Source organism: Asparagus officinalis, chromosome 10 (assembly GCF_001876935.1).
Source record: "Asparagus officinalis chromosome 10, Aspof.V1, whole genome shotgun sequence".
In the NCBI taxonomy this organism is placed as follows: Eukaryota; Viridiplantae; Streptophyta; class Magnoliopsida; order Asparagales; family Asparagaceae; genus Asparagus; species Asparagus officinalis.
The window spans coordinates 11468432-11490755 of record NC_033803.1 but is presented as its reverse complement, the minus strand read 5'-3'; the positions used below and the strand labels follow the sequence as shown (position 1 = coordinate 11490755).

At 38.0% G+C, this 22324-nt stretch overlaps 1 protein-coding gene across 1 annotated transcript; it reads left to right on the top strand.

Annotated features, from left to right (window-relative positions):
- LOC109826255 (protein XRI1) lies at positions 16931-21120 on the top strand. The gene is made up of 9 exons (XM_020393263.1): positions 16931-16988; positions 17533-17588; positions 17681-17803; positions 17890-18026; positions 18110-18188; positions 18255-18357; positions 18450-18490; positions 18589-18663; positions 20639-21120. The coding sequence occupies exons 1-9, from the start codon at positions 16957-16959 to the stop codon at positions 20917-20919; spliced, it is 927 nt and encodes a 308-aa protein (XP_020248852.1). The 5' UTR covers positions 16931-16956; the 3' UTR covers positions 20920-21120.

Here is a 22324-nt window from a genome sequence, read left to right as displayed (position 1 = left end):
GTTTAGATGTTTTAGATTTGTAGACTTTGCTATACATGTGTGCATGATGAATAGGATGTTTAGATGTTTTAGCATGAGACTTAGCACACATGTTCATAAGCTTATCATGATTAACAATACATGTTTTAAGGGTTGAATCTAAAGATGATATGTGATCCTTAACATGATTCAACTCATCATTATGCATACAAGTATTGTTATTAGAAGTAGAACATAAATAGTCATTTATGAAAGAAACAATATCATTTTGTATGTTCTCTACTTCTAACATGGCATTATTTTTAGCATGAGATAAGCTAGTGATGGATGCTACTTCTAACATGGCATTATTTTTAGCATGAGATAAGCTAGTGATGGATGAGGTTAATTTTTCATTTTCCAAATTTAACATATCATTGTTTTCTTTAAGCATAATATTTTCTTTTGCAATGATATCAAATTTGGACACTAGCAACTCATGATCGGATTTCAAATTAACATGATTGCTTTTTAAATCAATAAAATTATTTTGTAATTTCTTGTAGGCATGCGCTAATCTATCATATGCACAAGCGAGTTCATTAATAGAAAGATCATCATCGGATTCCGAATCGCTTACCACACTAGGGCTATTACCTAGTGGTCGTGTGCATGATGAAGCTCTAATATTACTTGAGGAAGAATCCGCTGGAATCCTTTGTATCTCCTCCAAGTTACCATGATGTGTTTCTATGAATATCCATAATTTGTAAGCACTATCAAAATGAGCAATCTTGTTAGAGATAGAAGAATCAAGTGCATTGTAGGCAATAAAAATTGCCTTTAAATCCTTATCAGAGATCAGAACAAAACTGCCAAAACCTAGCCTGAAATAGCAAAAAGGGGAAAAAACACTGATAAAAAGGGGAAAACACAGATATCTCCCAAACCGTAAGGAATTTGGCGAAACGGAGGAAGCGAACCGAAGCCTTTGGCTCGGTTCGGATGGCTCCATCTCGTCGAGATAGGCGATTTTCATATATAATTCGTCCAATTCCGACTTACGGTTTGAAAGTTACGGCCTATTCTTCGATCCATGCTCAAGAGCTCGCCTGCAGCTCGAATTTTGCCTGCACGATCAAGACCCAAGTCTGCCTGCGCACCTGAGCTCACCTGCAGACCCAGTTCGCCTGCAAGCTCGCCTGCAGACCCAAGTCTACCTGCGCACCTAAGCTCGCCTGCAGACCCAGGTCGCCATCAACCTGTGCGTTCATAAATGCAACTCAGCTCATCGGTCCAAGTCAAGAGCTGGAACCGCCAGCGCACAGTGAGCTGGCCCAATCCACTCGAGTAATGGACAGCCGCTGTCTCACATACGAGGGTGGACCTTCCCACTCCTAGGCGACAGGACGTGAAGCACAACCCATCGAGTGACGGTTCGTAGTACAGAGGAGCGACAAGATGTCTCTCAACAGTGTATGGTCACATCCCATGATTCAAGGAGCGGCCACGCCATCTCTCCTCTATTTAAGAACCTCACCCGGCTACAGGAAAGAGGTTCGCACATAGTTAATTGATTAATTCAATCAGTTAACTGAACCACTGGCTCAGAACTCTCAACAGTCGACGACAAGCTCTCTGCATCACGTTTGCATTGCAGCGCCACTTCCTAGTTCTGAGCCCTGATCGCTGGTGAACTAGCAGACCCGAACTCCATCGAACCGAGTTTCTACTGCGTACTGAAGCTCCGGCAGCAACTTCGATCGGATCGTCCAAGGGAAATAGACTCGGCACGAGCACCGAGCGAGGCGTCCTATCGCCACCGATGAACCCACGTTAAACAAGGAGGGCCTTCCCTCCGCTTCTGTTGTAAACATTTGATTTATTAGTTTGTAATAAGGATTCTTATCAATACAAACGAAGTTCCCTGTCTTCGGGAGATCAAAATTTACACCTACATGCATTAAGTATATATTCTAACACAATCTTGTTCATGATAAACAATCTTTTGTCATTTTTACTCCACTTGGATTTCTTCATAGTGGGTACAATATAAGCATTATCAATAACTCCTCATAAATTAATATTTTTAGATCGCATAATTAGTTTAAATCTAGAAGCCCATTGTGCATAGGAAAAATTAATGAATTTAGGAGCAACATTTGATTCATAGCCTAACAAAAATGCACAATTCATGTCCATGATAAATATATATATGTGCAAGCAAGACAAATGTAATCAAAACAATATTAGCATAAAAAAATAACCTGAATCTTTAACTCAAGACGATTAGACCTTAAATCAAAGAGCACCAAGCTCTGATACCAATTGTTAGACCCTAGAGGATGGGTGATTAGGGTCTATTGCTAATCTAATCCGATTTTATGCTAATAAAAACTAATTAACAAATATATCCTAGCAAGAATGATATGCTATAAGATATGTGCAAGGATATACAATATAAACAAGGGTAAACAATATGATCATGCAACAATGGCGATATAACAATATGCAAGAATAAATACGCCAATGCCAAACTCAAACACAAGAAAATGATCACGAAGTTCGGACCTTCCGTCCTACGTCTCCGCTCCCCACTCCCGGGGAGAATCCACTACACAACCCGATTTGGAAGCCAGAACTTCTCTACACACTCGGTTATCAAGTCAATCGACAACTCTCACAAATCCTCACAAAGTACATACACAAGCTACAACCTCAAGTGTTGATCCTCACGTATGGACTCCCTTAAGTGCTCGGAATTATCACCTCTCACTGGGCCACCGACGTCACTCCTCTCGGTATCGACTCCATCCTCACCACACACTTCTCTCGGTGTACAAGTGTATTACAAAGTGAACTTCACAAATTAAGCACAACAAATGATTGTTCTCTAAATAAGGTGAGAACTCAATTAGGCACAACTCTAAGTCACAAACCCCATAACCCAAAATATACTATGAATGTAAATACTATAAGCTCAATAGGTTGTGTGTGAACAAAGAGATTCAATAAAAACAATTTAACTAAACTCAATATAAATCTAGCTTATGGAAAGTAGAAACAAAATAATAAATAGGTAGAATGAGTTTAGGAAAACTTCTCTATAGATCAAGAGAGAGAGAGAGAGAGAGATGAGTTGAAGCTCAAACACCAAAGGATGATCTCTTCTTCCTCTTGTGAAATTATCTTCACAAAACCGAAACTTTGAAACAAGGCTTTAAACACCTTTAAACAAACTTAAACCCTTATCAAACTTGATTAAAATATTTTCTTAGTTGATTAAAATAGTTAATGTAAGGGGGTATATATAGGCTTGAAGAAACCAGCCCAAGAATCCAACAAAATCCCATAAAAATATTAAAATAAACAAATCTGGAAACTAGTCGTTACCGTGCAATGGCTCTCTGATAAGTCGACTTATGAGTTGACTCATGAGTCGACTTATAAGTCGACTAATGAGTCGGCTTATGTGAGTCGACTCAGCAGAAGAAAAATCACAACTCCGCTGCACTTCGTGAGTCGACTTATGAGTCGACTAAACATGCACAGACCTGAAGTGCACAGAAAAACTCAACTAAAAACTATGTTAAAAAATATCAAATAAATTCCAAAAATTATAAAACTTTAGGAGATGATTTTAGACATGATAATAAACATGCTACAAAAATTGGTTTTCAAAAAGGACCTCCCAAATAAGAAATATCATCATTTTGCAAAATAGTTCAAAACATAAAAATGTGAACACATGAATTTTGACATTTTGGCTAAACCATGTTTTGAAACTTTACAAAATGATTTTATAGACTTAATGAATGATTGTTAAGTCCATAAACCATGAAAATAATATTTTCTCAAAATTACATATTCTATGCAATATATTCTCAAACAAAATAGAGTATGAAATATATGATTATATATATGAATATAAATTTGTTTCATATCTATATAGCTAAACCAAAACAGAATAATAAATATGAAATATGTAATTTCATATTTATAAACATGAAGACTCAAAACTATGTATGTGTATATATATAACTATAATATACAAGGAAACCAATATAATGTGTGTGTATATATGATTGAGCTTAAAGTACTAACACACATAATATATACCTAAACTAATATTACCCAAGCTTGATCTTTATCTTCATTGTAGCTCAACTTGGTAAACTTGGATGAAGATTGAACTTGGATCTTCAACTTTGAATAGCAATTCTTTAACCACTATTCCGCCAACCTCTATTTGATATGATCGTTATGGCGTAATCCATCCATCCTCTAACATATTATTTGTCTACAATAAATAGATAAACACAAATTCTAGACAAACAATATTAGTCGTAAATTATTTGTTAAACATCATCAAAACAAGAAGGCCAACAGTTGGGACAAGTTAGAACTAACAATATTCGAAGCAATATAACGAGAGGTAGAAAATGAGCCCAAGTGAAAGAAAGTACCGTGTGATAGACAATACAAAGGGCTACATACCAGTGAAGATGGTGGTAAAAACGGAGACCGGAGGTTGCCGAAAAACGGGCGCAAAGTCGGCACGGCGCTGCTATTTTCTGCTCACTGCTGCCGTCGAGCGATGTTTTGGAAGTTACCAAGAGAGATAGAGAATGAGTTAGAGCGTGATACAAATTGAAGGTGATAGGTAACATGTAGGGCTACTCACCAAAGAAGAAATCAGCTGAAACAGAGATTAGAGGTGATCGGAAAGTGCGTGCAAAGTCGGTACAAAACTGTAGTTTTCTGCAGTACAATTTCTCGCCGTTCGAGTTTGTTCTTCGCTATTCGGAGCTTTTCACCGTTGTCCGGGCTTTCTGGAGGTGGGAGGATGTTGACGGGGTCGTCGGGGGTGTCTCGGTGGGCTCCATCGGAGGTGGGAGGAGCTTTTCTCCGTTCATAAGAGACTAGAACTAAGATGAATTAGAGCTAGAACTAGCTAGAACTAACATGGAACATACTAGAACTAACATGGGGCGAGTTAGAACTAACATGGGGCGAGTTAGAACTAACTTAAGAGCCCAAGAGCCTAGAACTAAGATGAATTAGAGTTAGAAATAGTTAAAACTAACATGAAACGGGCTAGAACTAACATGGCATACGTTAGAACTAACATGACATAAGTTAGAACTAACATAGCACAAATTGATCATTTACTATTTGATACTATTTGAATCTGTAAAAGTTCAAAAGACCAAAGTTGTAGGTCTCTTCAACAGCTTTCCAAAAAGTCTTAAATCACCTCATTCCGATTTCGGACGGAGAAATTATAGTAAAAACAATAGTGTAAACTAACATGGCATAAACTGTATGTAAGATCTGGAAAAGTCTAAAAGACCAAAGTTATAGTTCTCTTCAACAGCTTTCCAACAAATCTTAAATCACCTCATTCCGACTTCAGATGGAGAAATTATAGTGGAAATAACAACGTAAACTAACATGGTGTAGATTAGAACTAATATAACAGGGCCTAGGACTAACATGGCATAAGTTATAACTAACATGACATAAGTTATAACTAACATGACATAAGTTAGAATTAACATAGCACAAACTGGTCATTTACTATCTGATATCTTTCGAATCTAGAAAAGCTCAAAAGACCAAAGTTGTAGGTCTCTTCAACGGCTTTCCAACAAGTCTTAAATCACCTCATTCCGAGTTTGAACAGAGAAATTACAGTGAAAATAATAATGTAAACTAACATGGCACAAACTGTATGTAAGATCTGGAAAAGTCTAAAAGACCAAAGTTGTAGGTCTCTTAAACAGCTTTCCAACAAATCTTAAATTACCTCATTCCTACTTTGGACGTACAAATTACAGCGGAAATGACAATGTAAACTAACATGGTGTAGATTAGAACTAACATAACAGGGGCTAGGACTAACATGTCATAAGTTAGAACTAACATGGTACAAACTGATCATTTACTATCTGATTCCATTCGAATCTGAAAAAGTTCAAAAGACCAAAGTTGTAGGTCTCTTCAACGACTTTCCAACAAGTCTTAAATCACCTCATTCCGAGTTTGGACGGAGAAATTATAACGAAAATAACAATGTAAACTATAGGTGATTTAAGACTTGTTGGAAAGCCGTAATTTACATTATTTTTTCGCTGTAATTTCTCCGTCTGAACTCGGACTGAGGTGATTTAAGACTTATTACAAAGCTGTTGAAGAGACCTACAACTTTGTTCTTTTGAGCTTTTCCATATTCGAACGACATCAGATAGTAAATGACCAGTTTGTTCCATATTAGTTCTAACTTATGTCATGTTAGTCTTTGCCTCTGTTATGTTAGTTCTAATCTACACCATGTTAGTTTATATTGTCGTTTCTGCTGTAATTTCTACGTCCAAAGTCAGAATGAGGTGATTTAAGATTTGTTGGAAAGCTGTTGAAGAGACCTACAATTTTAGTCTTTTAGACTTTTCCAGATCTTACATACAGTTTGTGTCATGTTAGTTTACATTATTATTTTTGTTATAATTTTTCCGTCCGAACTCAGAATGAGGTGATTTAAGACTTGTTAGAAAGCCGTTGAAGAGACCTACAACTTTGGTTTTTTGAACGTTTTCAAATTCGAATGACATCAGATAGTAAATGATCAATTTGTACTATTTTAGTTCTAACTTATGCCATGTTAGTCCTAGCCCCTGTTATGTTAGTTCTAATCTACACCATGTTAGTTTATATTGTTATTTCTGCTGTAATTTTTTTGTCCAAAGTCAGAATAAGGTGATTTAAGATTTGTTGGAAAGCTGTTAAAGAGACCTATAATTTTGGACTTTTAGACTTTTCCAGATTTTACATACAGTTTGTGTAATGTTAGTTTATATTATTGTTTTCACTATAATTTCTCCGTCCGAACTCGGAATGAGGTGATTTAAGACTTATTGGAAAGCTGTTGAAGAGACCTACAACTTTGGTGTTTTGAGCTTTTTCAGATTCGAATGACATCAGATAGTAAATGACAGTTTGTACCATTTTAGTTCTAACTTATACCATGTTAGTTCTAACTTATGTCATGTTAGTTCTAGCCCGCCTCATGTTAGTTCTAGCTAGTTCTAGCTCTAAATCATCTTAGTTCTAGGCTATTGGGCTCTCAAGTTAGTTCTAACTTACCTTATGTTAGTTCTAACCTATTTCATGTTAGTTCTAGCCCGCTCCATGTTAGTTCTAGCTAGTTCTAACTCTAATTTATCTTAGTTCTAGGCTCTTGGGAACGGAGAAAAGCTCCTTCCACTTCCGGCGAAGCCCACCGAAACACCCTGTTGACCCCGAAAACCTCACACATTCGGTAAGCCCGGACATCGACGGAAAACTCCGAACAACGAAGAACAAACCCGAACGGCGAGAAATTGCACTGCAGAAATTGTAGTTTTGTGCCGACTTTGCACGCACTTTACGATCACCTCCAATCTCTGTTTTCACCAATTTTTTCTTTAGTGAGTAGCCCTTGTTAGCCCTTATATTTTGATGATATTTTACAACCACCATTATCGGTACTAATTGCTTGTTGAGTGATATTATAGTTAATATATATATCAAGCTTGTTAGTACCACTTATGGATGATTGGATGGAATATGAGCTACAACGATGATAGCCAAACGAGGAGGAGGCTAGTGATGAAGCAAATGTTAATCAAGAACAACACATATAAGTCAAAGCTTCATCAACTCAAAGCTATATCAAGACTCAAAGAATTGTAATTCTATGTGAGGATATTAGCTAGTTTTTCTTTTCTCTCTAGTGCTAGAATGTAGGCAAGTAGTTGTAGATTTCACTTGAAGCTATTGGGATATCACACACACGTTTTCATACTTATATTTTTAAGCGTTTTGACAAAATATTATTTTTCACAAGTATGAGAACCTTTTCGTAAAATTCCTTTTTCAAACAGTTTGTTTTTAGTGTTAAAAACAATTTACAAAGTTACACAAATTTTTAGAAGTTATTTGAATATTTTTACAGATTTTCTAAAAGAGTCAAAACTATTTTCTAAACTGTATCTGTTGTGTCAGTTCGCAGTCGACCGCCACAGTCGATCGCGCCAGTGTGTTTTCTTGAGTGGACAGCAGAAACTTTCACGGTTGACCGTCACGGTCGACCGTCAACTCAAAAATTCCCACGGTCGACTGCTACGGTCGACCGCAAAAATCTTTGGAAATTTTTCGAGCCTCGAAAGTGGCTCCCCCCCCGCCCCTTTTACGTACAGATTTCAGACAATGATTTTTACGGGATTTGGGGGATTTGGGTATGAGTTTTGGCTGCAGTGTTTTCTCCTATTTAAACCCTTCATACCCCTCTTCTTCAACCTGTCCCAAGCACTTTGAAAAACCAGAGATCTGTTTTTACTGAGAGCCAAAATTTTCAAACCGGTTTTCTATGTTTTTTTAAGTTCACATCCCAGCTTCAGTGTAATCTTTCTCCTTGCCATATGAACATTATAAAGAGAGAGCTTTTACACCATTACTACTGTTGAGAGCTTGATCTTGTGGAGACCAACTGTGTGGGAGTGAGATCTTATGGTGATCAACTGTGTAGTTATGAGATCTTGTGAAGATTGTTGTGTAGAAGAAGTTTCGGCTTCCAAACCGGGTTGTGTAGTGGATTCTCCTCGAGAGTGGGGAGCGGGGACGTAGGTCAGCGGGCCGAACCTCGGTAACACATCGCGCGTCACTTGAATAACGATTTCTAACTCTATCTCATTTGCTTTGGTTGTTCTCTCTATTGTGTGTTGCTTGTCTTATTTGTTATTGCACAATTATAGCCTTAAGATCCTAATCATCCCCCCCTCTAAGGTCCAACAGCCCTACATATTTCCTATCATCTTCAATTTGTATCATGCTCTAACTCATTCTCTATTTCTCTCGGTAACGTCTGAAACATCACTCGACAATAGCAGCGAGCAGAAAACAGCAGCGCCGTACCGACTTCGCGCGTGTTTTTTGGCCACCTCCAGTCTCCGTTTTTACCACCGTCTTCGCCGGTGTGTAACCCTTTATATTATCTATCACACGATATCTTTCTTTCACTTGGGCTTATTTTCTAACTCTTGTTATATCACTTCGAATATGATTAGTTCTAACTTGCCCCAACTATCTAGAACTAACATGGGGCGGGTTAGAACTAACATGGGGTAAGTTAGAACTAACTTGAGAGCCCAAAAGCCTAGAATTAAGATGAATTAGAGCTAAAACTAGCTAGAACTAACATGGAGTGAGCTAGAACTAACATGGGGCGGGTTAGAACTAACATGGGGCAAATTAAAACTAACTTGAGAGCCCAAGAGCCTAGAACTAACTTGAGAAAAGCTCCTCCCACCTCCGACAGAGCCCGCCGAGACACCCCGACGACCCCGACAACCTCCTACCACTTCCGGCAATCACGTACAGTGGCGAAAAGCTCCGAACAGCGAAGAACAAAGCCGAACGGCGAGAGATTGCACTACAGAAAACTATAGTTTTGCGCCGACTTCACACGTATTTTTCGATCACCTCCAATCTCCGTTTCCACCGATTTCTTCTTTTGTGACTAACCTAATTGTTTCCTATCACCTCCAATTTGTATCACGTTCTAACTCATTCTCTATCTCCCTCAGTAACGTCCGAAACATCGCTCGACGGCAGCAGTGAGTAAAAAATAGCAGCGCCGTGCCGACTTCGTCCGGTCTCCGTTTTCACCACCGTCTTTATCGCTGTGTAGTCCTTTATATTGTCTATCACACGGTATCTTTCTTTCACTTGGACTTATTTTCTAACTCTCGTTATATTTGGACTTATTTTCCGGTCACCTCCGATCTCCGTTTTCACCACCGTCTTCTCCGGTGTGTAGCCCTTTATATTGTCTATCACATGGTATCTTCCTTTCACTTGGGCTCATTTTCTATCTCTTGTTATATCGCTTCGAATATTATTAGTTCTAACTTGTCCCAACTAGCTAGAACTAACATGGGACATGCTAGAACTAACATGGGGCGGGTTAGAATTAACATGTGGCAAGTTAGAACTAACTTGAGAGCCCAAGAGCTCAAGAACTAAGATTTCAGATATAAGATCAAGACACGATTATTTTTCCCGATTAGAAAAAAAAAGAAATTAAGGGTGTTGTTGGTTCATCAACAGAGGAGAGTCACAAGTAAAAAAATAAAGAAGACATTAAAAGTCTCATTAGAATTGAAGTCAAAACTAGTCATGTCATTCACTTTCTTCTTTGACTTCAAAACCTACCATTACGTCCACGAGTCTCAACATAAAAATACAATTTTGATTTATGTAAATCACGAGACTTCCGTGAGCCATTGCTTTTTTGACACAAGGCTAAGTCACACATGAGAAACAAATGAACTGAATACTTAATTAAACTTCATGATTTTCCTCTCATATTCAGCAAACATAACAGGCCCGTTGTGGCAAACTCGAGGGCGAGGCTTAGGGGCCTGGGCGGAGGCGGTGACGACGATGGCGAGGAGGGCGAGGGTCAGGGCGACGAGCTTGAGAAAGCCCTTGGTTAGAGAGAGAGAGAGAGAGAGAGAGAGAGAGAGAGAGAGAGAGAGAGAGAGAGAGAGAGAGAGAGAGAGAGCTGTGTTTGAGGGATTGAAGAGAGGGGATAATGTTATTTTGAGGATTTTAGCTTAGCTGACATGTAATAATTATTAAAAAAGAGCTGCAATACAAAGTATCACACTTCAAGAGGCTGAATCACATTGGGGAAACTAAGAGGGGCTGCAGCACATGAAGTTTCTGTTTTTGGGGCATGAACATATTTTTCCCATGATTTTAAGGGACTGATATTAGAAAAAAATATTACTCTGTAATAATTTAAAATGAACAAATCAAGGAAAAAAGTTACATTTTTTGTTCCAAAGAATATATAAGAGCATATTTTATTAAACATGAACTATTCTATTTGTGAGTTTAGTAAATGTATGCGAGCAAGATGGTACATTCCATGTAGTACTACATATAACTTGCTTATTGTTGATGCATTTAGGGCCTAATAGATTTCAACATTTTGTTCGATAGCATTTATGTTTGCATGGATGCAAGTCTTTGGAATAGTACTAGTTTGTAAATTTGTTCATTTCCACACCAACATAAGTAAGTGCAATTGCATATTTGAGTATAGTACAACAAGTAACCTAGTACCCAAACCTATCTCATTATCTGATTGACCTTCAGAGGAAAATCTTTGCCCATGAGACTTTTGTTACGGTAAAAGTAAAAGCCTGACAAAGTTGTTTGGTAAATTGCTTCTAGCCCCCAACTTTCTTATAAGTATTCCGTCCATCCCCAATACTTTTTCAACGCTCTCAAAACCCTCAAAACCAAAGTCATAATTCCCTCGTCTCCAAAAACACAAACCCAAGAGTTTAAAACATGTGAAGACCATAACACCATCCCTCCTCCCCCCCCCCTCTCTCTCTTTATGATGTTATTGTTGATGATTTGAAATGAGATTCTGGGGGAAAAACTTCCTAGTTCCCTTTAAAAATTTCCAACGGCGACGACTCGGGCAGCTAAAACTGTCCGCCCGTTCGTCATCGCGGCGAAGGAAATTAGGATCTTAAAGACGGTGATGACGAGTTGTGCACCAACCCCCTTAAGTTTACATATTGTTATATATTTTTTTTAAATTGATGACTTGAGATTAAAGTAGAGTGTGTAAATTTATATATTATTGTTATTTCATTGTAATTAGTTTGTTGTTAAGCTTATGAGTTGGTGGTAAAGAAAGGTTACGTGTTGGTTTTGAATGTTACGAGTTGGTTGTGAAGTTTACGAGTTAGTTGTCAAGGGTACGTGATGGTTGTGAATGTTACGAGTTGGTTATGAAAATATCACGAGTTGGATGAGAAGGTTACGAGTTAATTGTGAAGGTTACGCGATAGTTGTCAAGGTTACGTGTTGGTTGTCAAGGATACGAGTTGGTTGTCAAGGATACGAGTTGGTTGTGAAGGTTACGCGTTTGTTGTCAATATTACACATTGGTTGGCAAGATTACGCATTGATTGTGAAAGTTACGAGTTAGTTGTGAATGTTACAAGTTGATTGTGAAGGTTACGCGTTGGTCGTGAAGGTTACGCGTTGTGAATGTTATGAGTTGGTTTGAACCTCGATAATGAGTTGATTGTGATTGTTATTAATTAACTTTCACAACCAACTCGTAACCTTAACAACCAACGCGTAATCTTCACAACCAATGCGTAACCTTGACAACCAACGCGTATCATTGACAACCAATGCGTAACCTTCACAACCAGCTCGTATCCTTAACAACCAATGCGTAACCTTGACGACCAACGCGTAACCTTCATAATCAAGTTGTAACCTCACACTCAACTCGTAACCTTTTAATAACCAACTTGTAACATTCACAACCAACATGTACCATTGACAACTAACTTATAAACTTCACAATCAACTCGTAACCTTCAAAACTAACATGTAACATTTCTTCACAACTAACTTGTAACTGTCACAACTAGGGGTGCCAAACGGTTCGGATATATCCGAACCGATCCGCATCCGTATCCGAACGGATGCGGATTAGGCCCTCACTCACCCTCAGCCCTCACTCCTCAAGCCGCCTCCACTCTCAAATCGCCCACACCTCCACGATTCTCCAGCGACGGAGCGGCGGGATTTTCCGGCGATCTCACAGCCGGCGATCTCACAGCCGGCGATCTCTTCTCCTCTACCTTCTCGCCAGCGAAGAGTCAGCGAAGACTGAGTCGCCACTCGCCTCCTCTACCTTTTCGTGTAAATTGGGTAACCATTTTTAGCTGCACCTAACTCTCAAATCAAGTTACTACAAAACTAGAAACATCAAGATCAAGCAATGATATGGGGTTTTTTCGTACTCTTCTGCAAATTATAAAATTCCAAATGGGCCATTTAACAAAAATCAACTGTCAATTTAATCACAAGTCGTCGTCGGCTGGATGTTTCATGAAGATTGACAAAGATATTTGTACACCATTACTAGCTAGTCACTGTTTTTTGTCTACCCGACTTTCGTCCATTTCATGTTTTTTAAGCCAATCCTGCTCCCTGGGGCTTTCTACGCTTGTTGATTAAATCGGATTTTTTGTCTACCCTTGTTGACAGCGAAACCTGCTCCCTGGGGCTTTCTACGCAAAAAATCCGAATTTCTCATGCAAAATAAATATTAATTGTGTATCAAATAACAATAAATAGTTATGATTGAGAAATGGGAGAAAATAAACCCTGTATTGTAATAAGTTGTAGCTGCAGTTATGTTACACAAGTTTGTTTTGGGCTATCAGTGCTTTTAGACTTTTGCAAGGATCCATTGCAATTAACTATTTTAGCTGCCAGAAATGAACTTAGTTAAATTGGATTTTATTGATCTGTTACTACTTTTAGCTCAATTTTAGTTTTCAATTGATGGTTTTGTATGAAGATTATATGTCTAATAGATTTATGTCGAATATCCGTTTATATCCGTGATCATATCCGATCCGATTCTTAAATATCCGAACCGTATCCGTTTCCGATAAATGCGAATATGGTTAAGGTTTTTTCTTACCGAGGGTGATCCGTATCCGTATCCGTATCCGTTTATAAAAAGCGGATATGGATATGGTAAACGTCATATCCGAACCGTATCCGCTCCGATAACACCCCTAGTCACAACCAACTTGTAACATTCACAACCGACGTGTAACCTTTATAACCAACACGTAACCTTCACAACCAATCCGTAACATTCACAACCAATGCGTATCCTTCACAACCAACTAGTAACCTTGACAATCAATGCGTAACCTTGGCAACCAACTCGTATCCTTGATAACCAACGCGTAACCTTGACAACTAACGTGTAACCTTCACAATCAACTCGTAACCTTCACATCCAACTCGTGACAATTTTCATAACCAACTTGTAACATTCAAAACCAATATGTACCATTGGCAACTAACTCGTAAACTTCAAAACTAACTCGTAAACTTCAAAACTAACATGTAACATTCCTTCACCACCAACTCATAAGCTTAACAATAAACTAATTACAATAAAATAATAATAATATATAAATTTGCATACTCTACTTTAATCTCAAGTCATCAATTTAAAAAAAAGTTATAATAATATGTAAACTTAAGAGGGTTGGTGCACAACTCGTCATCACCGTCTTCAAGATCGCAGTTCTCTTCGCCGCCGATGACGAACGTCGGGAAAGTTTTACCGCTAATGTTGATGTCATTGGAAAATTTTGGAGGTAACTAGAATTCCCCTCCCCCCTAAAAAACACATTTCAAATCATCACAGTAACATCATGAAAGAGAGAGAGAGGGAGAGAGAGAAGAAGTATTATGGTCTTCACATGTTTTAAACTCTTGGGGTTTGTGTTTTAGGGGATCAGAGAATTATGGCTTTACTTTTGGAGGTTTTGGGAGTGTTGATAAAGTATTGAGGGGTAGGCGGAATACTTATAAGGAAGTTGGGGGCTAGAAGCAATTTTTTCTAAAAATAAAACAGAACCTCTAGAAAAAGTACTTATATACCCATCTTAACAAAAAAAAAAAAAACCATGCAACATAGTTGTTTGGTAATCGAAGTGTTTATTTTTGTTGTGTTTTTTAGAAACAACGCATGCCAATGATGTTTTTTCCAAAATGTTTTGAAACACCATTTATAGTATTATTTAAAACGGCGACAGGCGTCGGTGGCGGGTGCCGGTGACGGGGCGGGCGATGGCGCGGACGAGGACGGGGCGGGCGAACTACGACCGTCGGCGGCCGGTGACGGCGGGCAAGCGGCGGATGGCCGGCAGGTGGCCGAGCGACCGAGCGGGTGAGGGCGACGGGGCGGGCGACCGGCAAGGCTGACAGGCGACGACGAACCGTCGCAGGCCGGTGGTGACACCGGTCCGCGGTGGCTGGCGGATCATCGACCGCCGACGGGCGCGACGCCGGCCGGTACCCGCTAGGCGGTGGGTGGTGACGACGGGCTAGCGGCGGCGCGGCGGACGACGGGACAGCGACAGGTGGGCGGCGGCGGGCGGGCGGCGACGGCGGACGACGGGGCGGCGACGACGACCGCGGCGGCGGCAGGCGGGCGGTGATAGGCGTGACGGCGGCAGACGAGCGCGATGGCGATGGCGACAGCGACGGTGACGGCGACGGCGAGCGGGCGGCGTGACCGGCGACGTCGAGCGGCAATTGCGATGAGGCGGCGGCGGGCGACGACGGGCTGCTGCGCCGGCGGGCGGGCAGGCGGCGTTGCTTAGATGAAAAAATAGAATCTCAAAACACCTTTTTGATGTTTTGAGAAAAATGTTTATTTTTTTGGATTTTGTAAAGAATCAAGTCAAAAAAACGCCCCGATTGCCAAACGCGTATTATTATTTTTGTTGAAAACAAAAACAGAAACGATAAAAACGCCACGGTTGCCAAACGCAAACAATTTACTCTTCTTGTAGGAGAAGAAACCCGTTTCTGAGTTTTGGGCAATAAAGTATGAAAAGTGAAGATGCCATTACTTTTATTGAAACCGATATTGTTAGAAGCTAACCCAACTTTACAGTATATATCACTTTTAGTCGATGATCTGAATCGATGAATTACATAAATAACAGATTAATTTAGACCATTTCATTTTTTGGAATCATATTTCCTAGAAATGGTCTCCAGTGCCTTGCACGTGCCTGCCTCACTAGCATTTTCAAAGGCAAGTATCTTATTTGTTTACCTAATGTTCCACACTCAGTTGCAAACGATTGCACTTAAAAGCTCTCAAAATTTTACAAGACGCATTATAGTACCCTCTATTATTCGAACGCGAGAATTTCTCTATAAAAATTCTAATATATTACTCCCTTCCAAGTATACTTAACTGTAGAGTTCTGAAGGGATCCGATGCATTAATACTGTTATGATCGCACCCATTATAATCTTTATTTTTTTTAAATTTACGGTAAAACCCATCAAAATCCTCTTTAAACCTACCCTAATTCTATCTTAAAATATTAATTTGGTATATTTAAAAATATATTTAGCAATAAATAAGGGTTATATTGTTTTCAACATAGCTTATGAGAGTTGCATGATAATATTTAAAGGAAAATTCTCACATTTTCATAATTAAGAGTACTAAAGTGCAACTTTTAAAAACTATAGGGTATTGAAATGCAGACATGTACAATTGAGCATATTTATGTGCAATATTAAGTAAGCAATAGGGTATTTAAGTGTAAAAAATTATCCTATTTTTAATATTTTATAGGTAATATTTTTATTTCAAGAGATAAACAGGACCACAAGTTATAGAGAAAATATAATAGATGCTGCAACTACTTTATTTGCAAAAATTATTGTAGATTTCTAAAAATAAATTAAAACATAAATATCAATATTATTATAAAAAATATTTCCTATTTTAAATATTGCAATTTTTGCAACACATAATAATTTTTTTTCAATCGACTACTGAATTTGCAAGTGACATAAAGTTTCACAATAATAATTACATATAACTAAACAATGTATTTACATTTGGGTTTTTAGTAACGGGTATCGGATCCAAAACCGACATGACAAGTAGGAGTCCAATGACCGGGAATCTAACAATGTATGGTTAGATTCATTAAGTATGTTTTAAGAAAGTAGTTAATGAATAAAATCCCATAACTCTCTGTCATTCCACGCACCATTTCCCAATGAGCGTTTCTTTTGTTTTTAGTAATTTATTAATATTTGTTTCCATTATATAAAAGAACAATTTTTCACTGTAGACCCAAACTGAGTTTTTATTATCAAAATCGACCGATTTTTTTTTTAATTACCAAAATCGACCCGTTTTATGCCACGTAAGCATAATCTCATTTCCTAATTAGTCGGGGTTGCCAACCCCGACTGTTTAGGAGTTGTTAAACCCTAATTAAATCAGGTTTAAGGCTTCTAATTGGGGTTTAACAACTCCTAACCTCTAAAATTTGAAGGTTGGAGGTCATGGATTCTAATGGCAAAGCCATGGACAGCAAGTGGGTTTCTTTTTCTCCCCATTTTTTTATCTACGTATTTTCTAAACCTAATTCTGGTCAACTTAGTGTGTTCTCTGTTCAAGTTGAAAGGATGAGGATGCAAGTAGACATTTTCTGAAATGGGTTTGCTTCATTATTTAATCTTGTTGTGTGTTCATGGATGTACCAATCTTTAGGATATCTCAATTATGGCAATAATTTTTTTTACTGCTTTTGGTGGATTTCGTGCGTTCTGTTGGATTGGGTTTTTACTTCTAAGTGCATATAATAAAATCGGTCAAAATCTGTGGGTGGTGGCCGTGGAAATTGGTTTTTTTTTTTTTTTTGGAAAACTCCACTTTTTTAGATACTCTTGTTGTTAAACCAAATGCCTATTTTCTCTCGTGAAATTTTTGATTTTTTTTTTGAGCAAATCTATACCCTACATACTATTTACAAGCTCGCATTTTTAAGCTGCTTATCAAAATGCAATTTATTGAATAATTAATAGTACACTGCTGGAACTTTTCATAATGTTACTTTGCTTTGTGAAATGGATGAACAGTGATACATTGGAATGGAGAGAAGAAGATTATTATCTGCAAAAAGTTCCAACAAATGGTATGCATGACATATTGCTTTGTTTTTAGTTGAATGCATGTTTTTGCATTGTATTTAGCTTCTTATTCTTTTTTCCCCCTTATGCTGCAAAGACTTCTCTCAGTGCCTATGGGATAATGTGAATGTAAATGAGGACAATTTGATATACTTGCTTGATGAACAAACTCCGATTAAGGATTGTGCAGACTTAAGTTACCAAGTTTACGATGTTGTAGGTACTTTTCTTCAACTATAATATCCACTAGTTTTTTTTATTGAAATTATAGTAAGTTCTCTGTAACTACGAGGTAATCTTATTCAGATAATGCTAACAAGGGAATGGAAGACTGCATAGAGACTTCACAAATGAAAAGGAGGCGAATGCTTCAGTTCACTTCAGATTCTACTGAAACTGACATTGGCCACGGGCATTTTACATCTTTATATCTGAAATCTAAGGTTCGTTCTACGTACTTGGAAACATCTCTTTCATATCGTGAAAGCTTATTTAGGTCTAAGGTTCATTTTTTGTGCTCGTTAAGGTTCGTGAAGATTCACTGATGGAAGATGGCGCATCGGAGAACCCGGAATGGGATTCTCATTGGAATTCAAGTACTCGAGGTTTGTTCTCTAGCTAAATTTTGCCAATCGATTTTTTGGTTGGGCTAATAAACAAATCTATGATAGATGATGGAAGCACCTTTGAGATTGAAGGTTGGGATCTGGCATCAGAGGGATGGCTCGCAAATTGCCTTGACAATAGTGAGATGCATTGCAGCCTCAATGAGATGTTTGTTCCCTTTCAAACCTTTTTGTTTTTTTGGCACTCTGTTACATCTTACCTTGTGTATTTTAGCTTTAACGTCATGGTGTGTCTTGTAGGGATGATTGCATGGTGACCGATGACCAAGTTGATCCTTCAGGTCAGTGAAACCATACTTTTCAATCATCTAGTTAGTACTTACTGGATATGAGTCACTATTATATAACAAGTTTCTTATCTACTAACTCCTCTATCTAGAAATCATTAAACATGAGACGGAAACAGATGCCCTGCGAGAGACGCCCAATCCCTCACCCATCAAGATTATTAAGGGTATGTCGAGTCTACATGTTTATTTATTTAACCATGCACTGTTCTGAAACTTCCCTATTTATTACGTATCGTAAATTTTTCTCTCTATTACATATCATATCTATGGTTTTTCTTTGTGTTTTAGTATAAAGCAGTCTTATGTCCTTTTGTTTAGACCAGTTTACTATACTGAGTGTGAGTAAAAGATAGTAGGCCATGTAAACCTTAAGTTCTCATTGCTATTTCATAATGTACATGACTTAAAGACATATCACAATATCCAGAAAGTTTGGATGCATCTCATATGCAAAAGCAATGTCTTGCACTAACTGGAAGTCTGGAACTTAGGCTTACATGACATGAAAGGGCTTGATGGGCCCAGGGCGTGACACAAAATCATTTAAAAAAAAATGGAAGCGCAAGGCGTAGCATTAGACCCTTTTATGGAGCAACGCATAAGCTTCAAAGTATGACGTGTGAGCCTCATGAGTTAAGTATTTATAAACATACAAGATAGTGAATAATTAGAAAGAGTTATGCTCTGGAGCACACGAAAAGAAGAAAACATACAGTATGATTAGATAAGATGACTGTTTTGCCTTTTCAATTTCAAGAAAAAGGAGAAGCAGAAATTTTAATAGCCTCCTCTCTTGTTGTCTAAAGCGTGCACTTCAAAAGGGGGGAAAAAGCTTTGTGGAGCGTGAAATGCACATTTCAGTTATACTTTAAGTGATAAGGAGTATAAACTCTTTTAAGTTTCAAAGAGATTATCCTTCAGAAAGCTTCAAAGCAAACTTCGAAAAAGTTTTTTCCAAACACTGCACATAATAAGAAAATTCAAATCATAATAGCATTACAGTTTGGGTAAATATCATTCTCAGTGGAGTGACAATATATTCGAATTGGCTTAAAAATTCTTCTCGAACACAATCTTGATTCCATAATTCAACATTTTTTCTTGTCATATACAAGTATGGCCTAAAGCTAAAGCATTGGAGCATGGGGCCACATACTACTTAATGCTCAATTTGCAATAGGCACCCTTTTGTGCCGTCGATCAGTAGGTTTCAACACCCATCAGGACCCTGTCATTTACCACTCACTATCAATGGCAACAAGTACACATCATCATCAGTTAAGGAAATGTTATATGTACCATCTGCGGGTAAATATTACTTATAAGTTTTGTGATCATTTCAGTGTTCCTTGAGTAACGTTTTCCCTTGTTCTCCTGAATCCTAGAAAAAGAGTCCTGCAAACAGCCAGCTTTTTTTTTAACCTTTCAGGTGACTAAAGAAAACCATAAAGCAATATGAAAAAATAAGAGTAAATTTCACAACTCCCCAAAATAAAAGTTTGTGGCGTTTCCCATGAAATCCTATCCAACTTCGTTTTCCCACTAAACACCCAAAACTTTTCTTACGGAATCCTATAACTGTAAAGAGTCTCAAATAACTCCCAAAACCTTTAACTTTTGCCACAAATCCCTCCCCAAGAAGGGGGGTAACAAGGAATAGGGGAGAAGATGAGCCCCGGAGTAAATAAATAAAGAGCATAATCTAAGAAATAATAAGGTCCTTCAATTGCAAGATACAATTTTTGGGGATTTTCTGGGAAAATATAAAAGTTCTGTGGGTTGTTGAGACACATTGGAATTTTGGGTTTTTGTGAAAAACGTTTTGGTGGTTTAGTGGGAGAAACTAAGTTCAGGAGGTTCTGTGAGAAAAGCCCTGAAATTTTTATTCGGGGTGGGTGGGTGGGGATTTTTGAAATTTATCCCAAAATAACCATCAGAGTTGGGCAAAATAAATTTAACACAGTTAACTTCCCTTAGCATTAATACTTGCATACTTGTTGATAAGAATCTATCGGAATTGTGATATACTGATAATCTTATTACTTATGGTGGTGTGTTCCCATGCTAACATGTTAAACTTAATTCTGAAATCTAATTCTTCCTTTCTCCTTACTTTTCATTTATCTCTTGCTCTCACAGGCAGGACCTCTTTCCTTAGAACTCCAAAGAAATTGGTTACTCCTGTTGCTTACCCTTTTGCACTCATAAAACCATGCGGAGTTCAAGGAGACGTGACTTTGAGGGATATAAATCAAAGGATTCATGCTCCGCCACCATCAAGATCAAAGAACAAGATGGACGATGATCCTTCATCGTCTTTTCCGACTTCAGCTTTTTCTGGAAAGCCTGTCGTTCTCAAAACGAAGATCCACACTGAAGGTGGAAAGGGCAGCATTACTATCATGAGAACCAAAGGCTGAGTAGATAAGCATATATTTTTCTTGTATCTTTTGTGTTGTGGCCTTTCTCTCATGCATCTCATTTTGTCTTAGTTTTGCATGATAAGCTTTGGCCGGGCCTGGGTGTTATGTGAATGTATTATATGGAATCCTTGTTACTGCCAATAATACTTTTGTTAGTGGAACCTTATGTTCAAGCTAGTTCAAGCCAAGTTTTCATTTCTTCAAGCAGTTATAAGGATATATTTGGGTAAATTTCACCTAACAGCCCTGGACTTTGAGATGTCTAGCACAACCCCCAAACATTATTGGATAGAGAAAACCCCCTTGAACTTTCAAAATTTATGCAAACCTCTTGAACTATGCAAATTGTCAAAAAATGGCGTTCACACAATGAGTAAAAGGTCTATACAATGCTTGCTACTCTCTACCTACCCTAATAACTTGAAAGAGGGAAATATAGGAAGTATATTAAGTACATTATTGGGGTGAAATTGTCAAAACACGGCACGTGCAAAGCACATGACTGACTTTCAACTAACTGCGTCAATCAAGGTTTTTTAGCGGAACGAGTTCAGGGGATTCGCTAATTAATTTTTTGGGTTTTTCTACGTAAGTTGTCTTGTGCTCTCTCTAATGCTTGTAGAAAATTTAAATTATCTCTAGTTTGCTACCTCTAATGCTTCTTGTTTTTACCCTTCTTGGTTTGTGCTCTCTAATGCTTGTAGAAAATTTAAATTTCCCCAGTGTTCCTACATCTTTTGCTTTTCGATTGTGAGTTCTTTTCTAGTTAATTGTTTGAAAGTTTGGCAGACTCAGTAAATAGCCTTTTAAGACTATGACTTGTTTGCATCCAGGAATTAAACTTTGTTTCTTTTTTTCCGTTTCGGTTATGATTGAAGATGATATTCATGCCATTAGCTCAATATGTTTTGGATGATTAAATGGTTATAGATGATGATGATGATGATGATGATGATGATAATGTTGGATAAGGACCGATTGATCTACGATGATGGAAAGCATCATTTCAGTTTTAATTCTTGTTCTGAACTAATTAAATTCGACCGGACTAAATAGAATACTGTGACTCATATTTAATCGTATAGTTGGAACAATTAATTTGATCTAAACTGGCACCATCATTGTTAAATGTTTTTTCCTTAGTTTTTTATTTTTTTTACTATGTAGTCTTTACTGTGTATTTTATCTTGACTTACAAGGCAATAAAAACAGTACACAGGCATTTGTTTCATTGTGAATCACCTGTGATTTCAGGTGATTTTGATGCAAGGTTTCCCTTTTGCGTACATTCAGTTTGTGTGGGCATGCGCATGGGTGAGTGAGTGTGTATGTGTGCGTGCGTGCGTGCATGCGCGTGTCTGCACTCGCAACAGATTAGTGTGTCTTCTTGTGCGTGCATGTT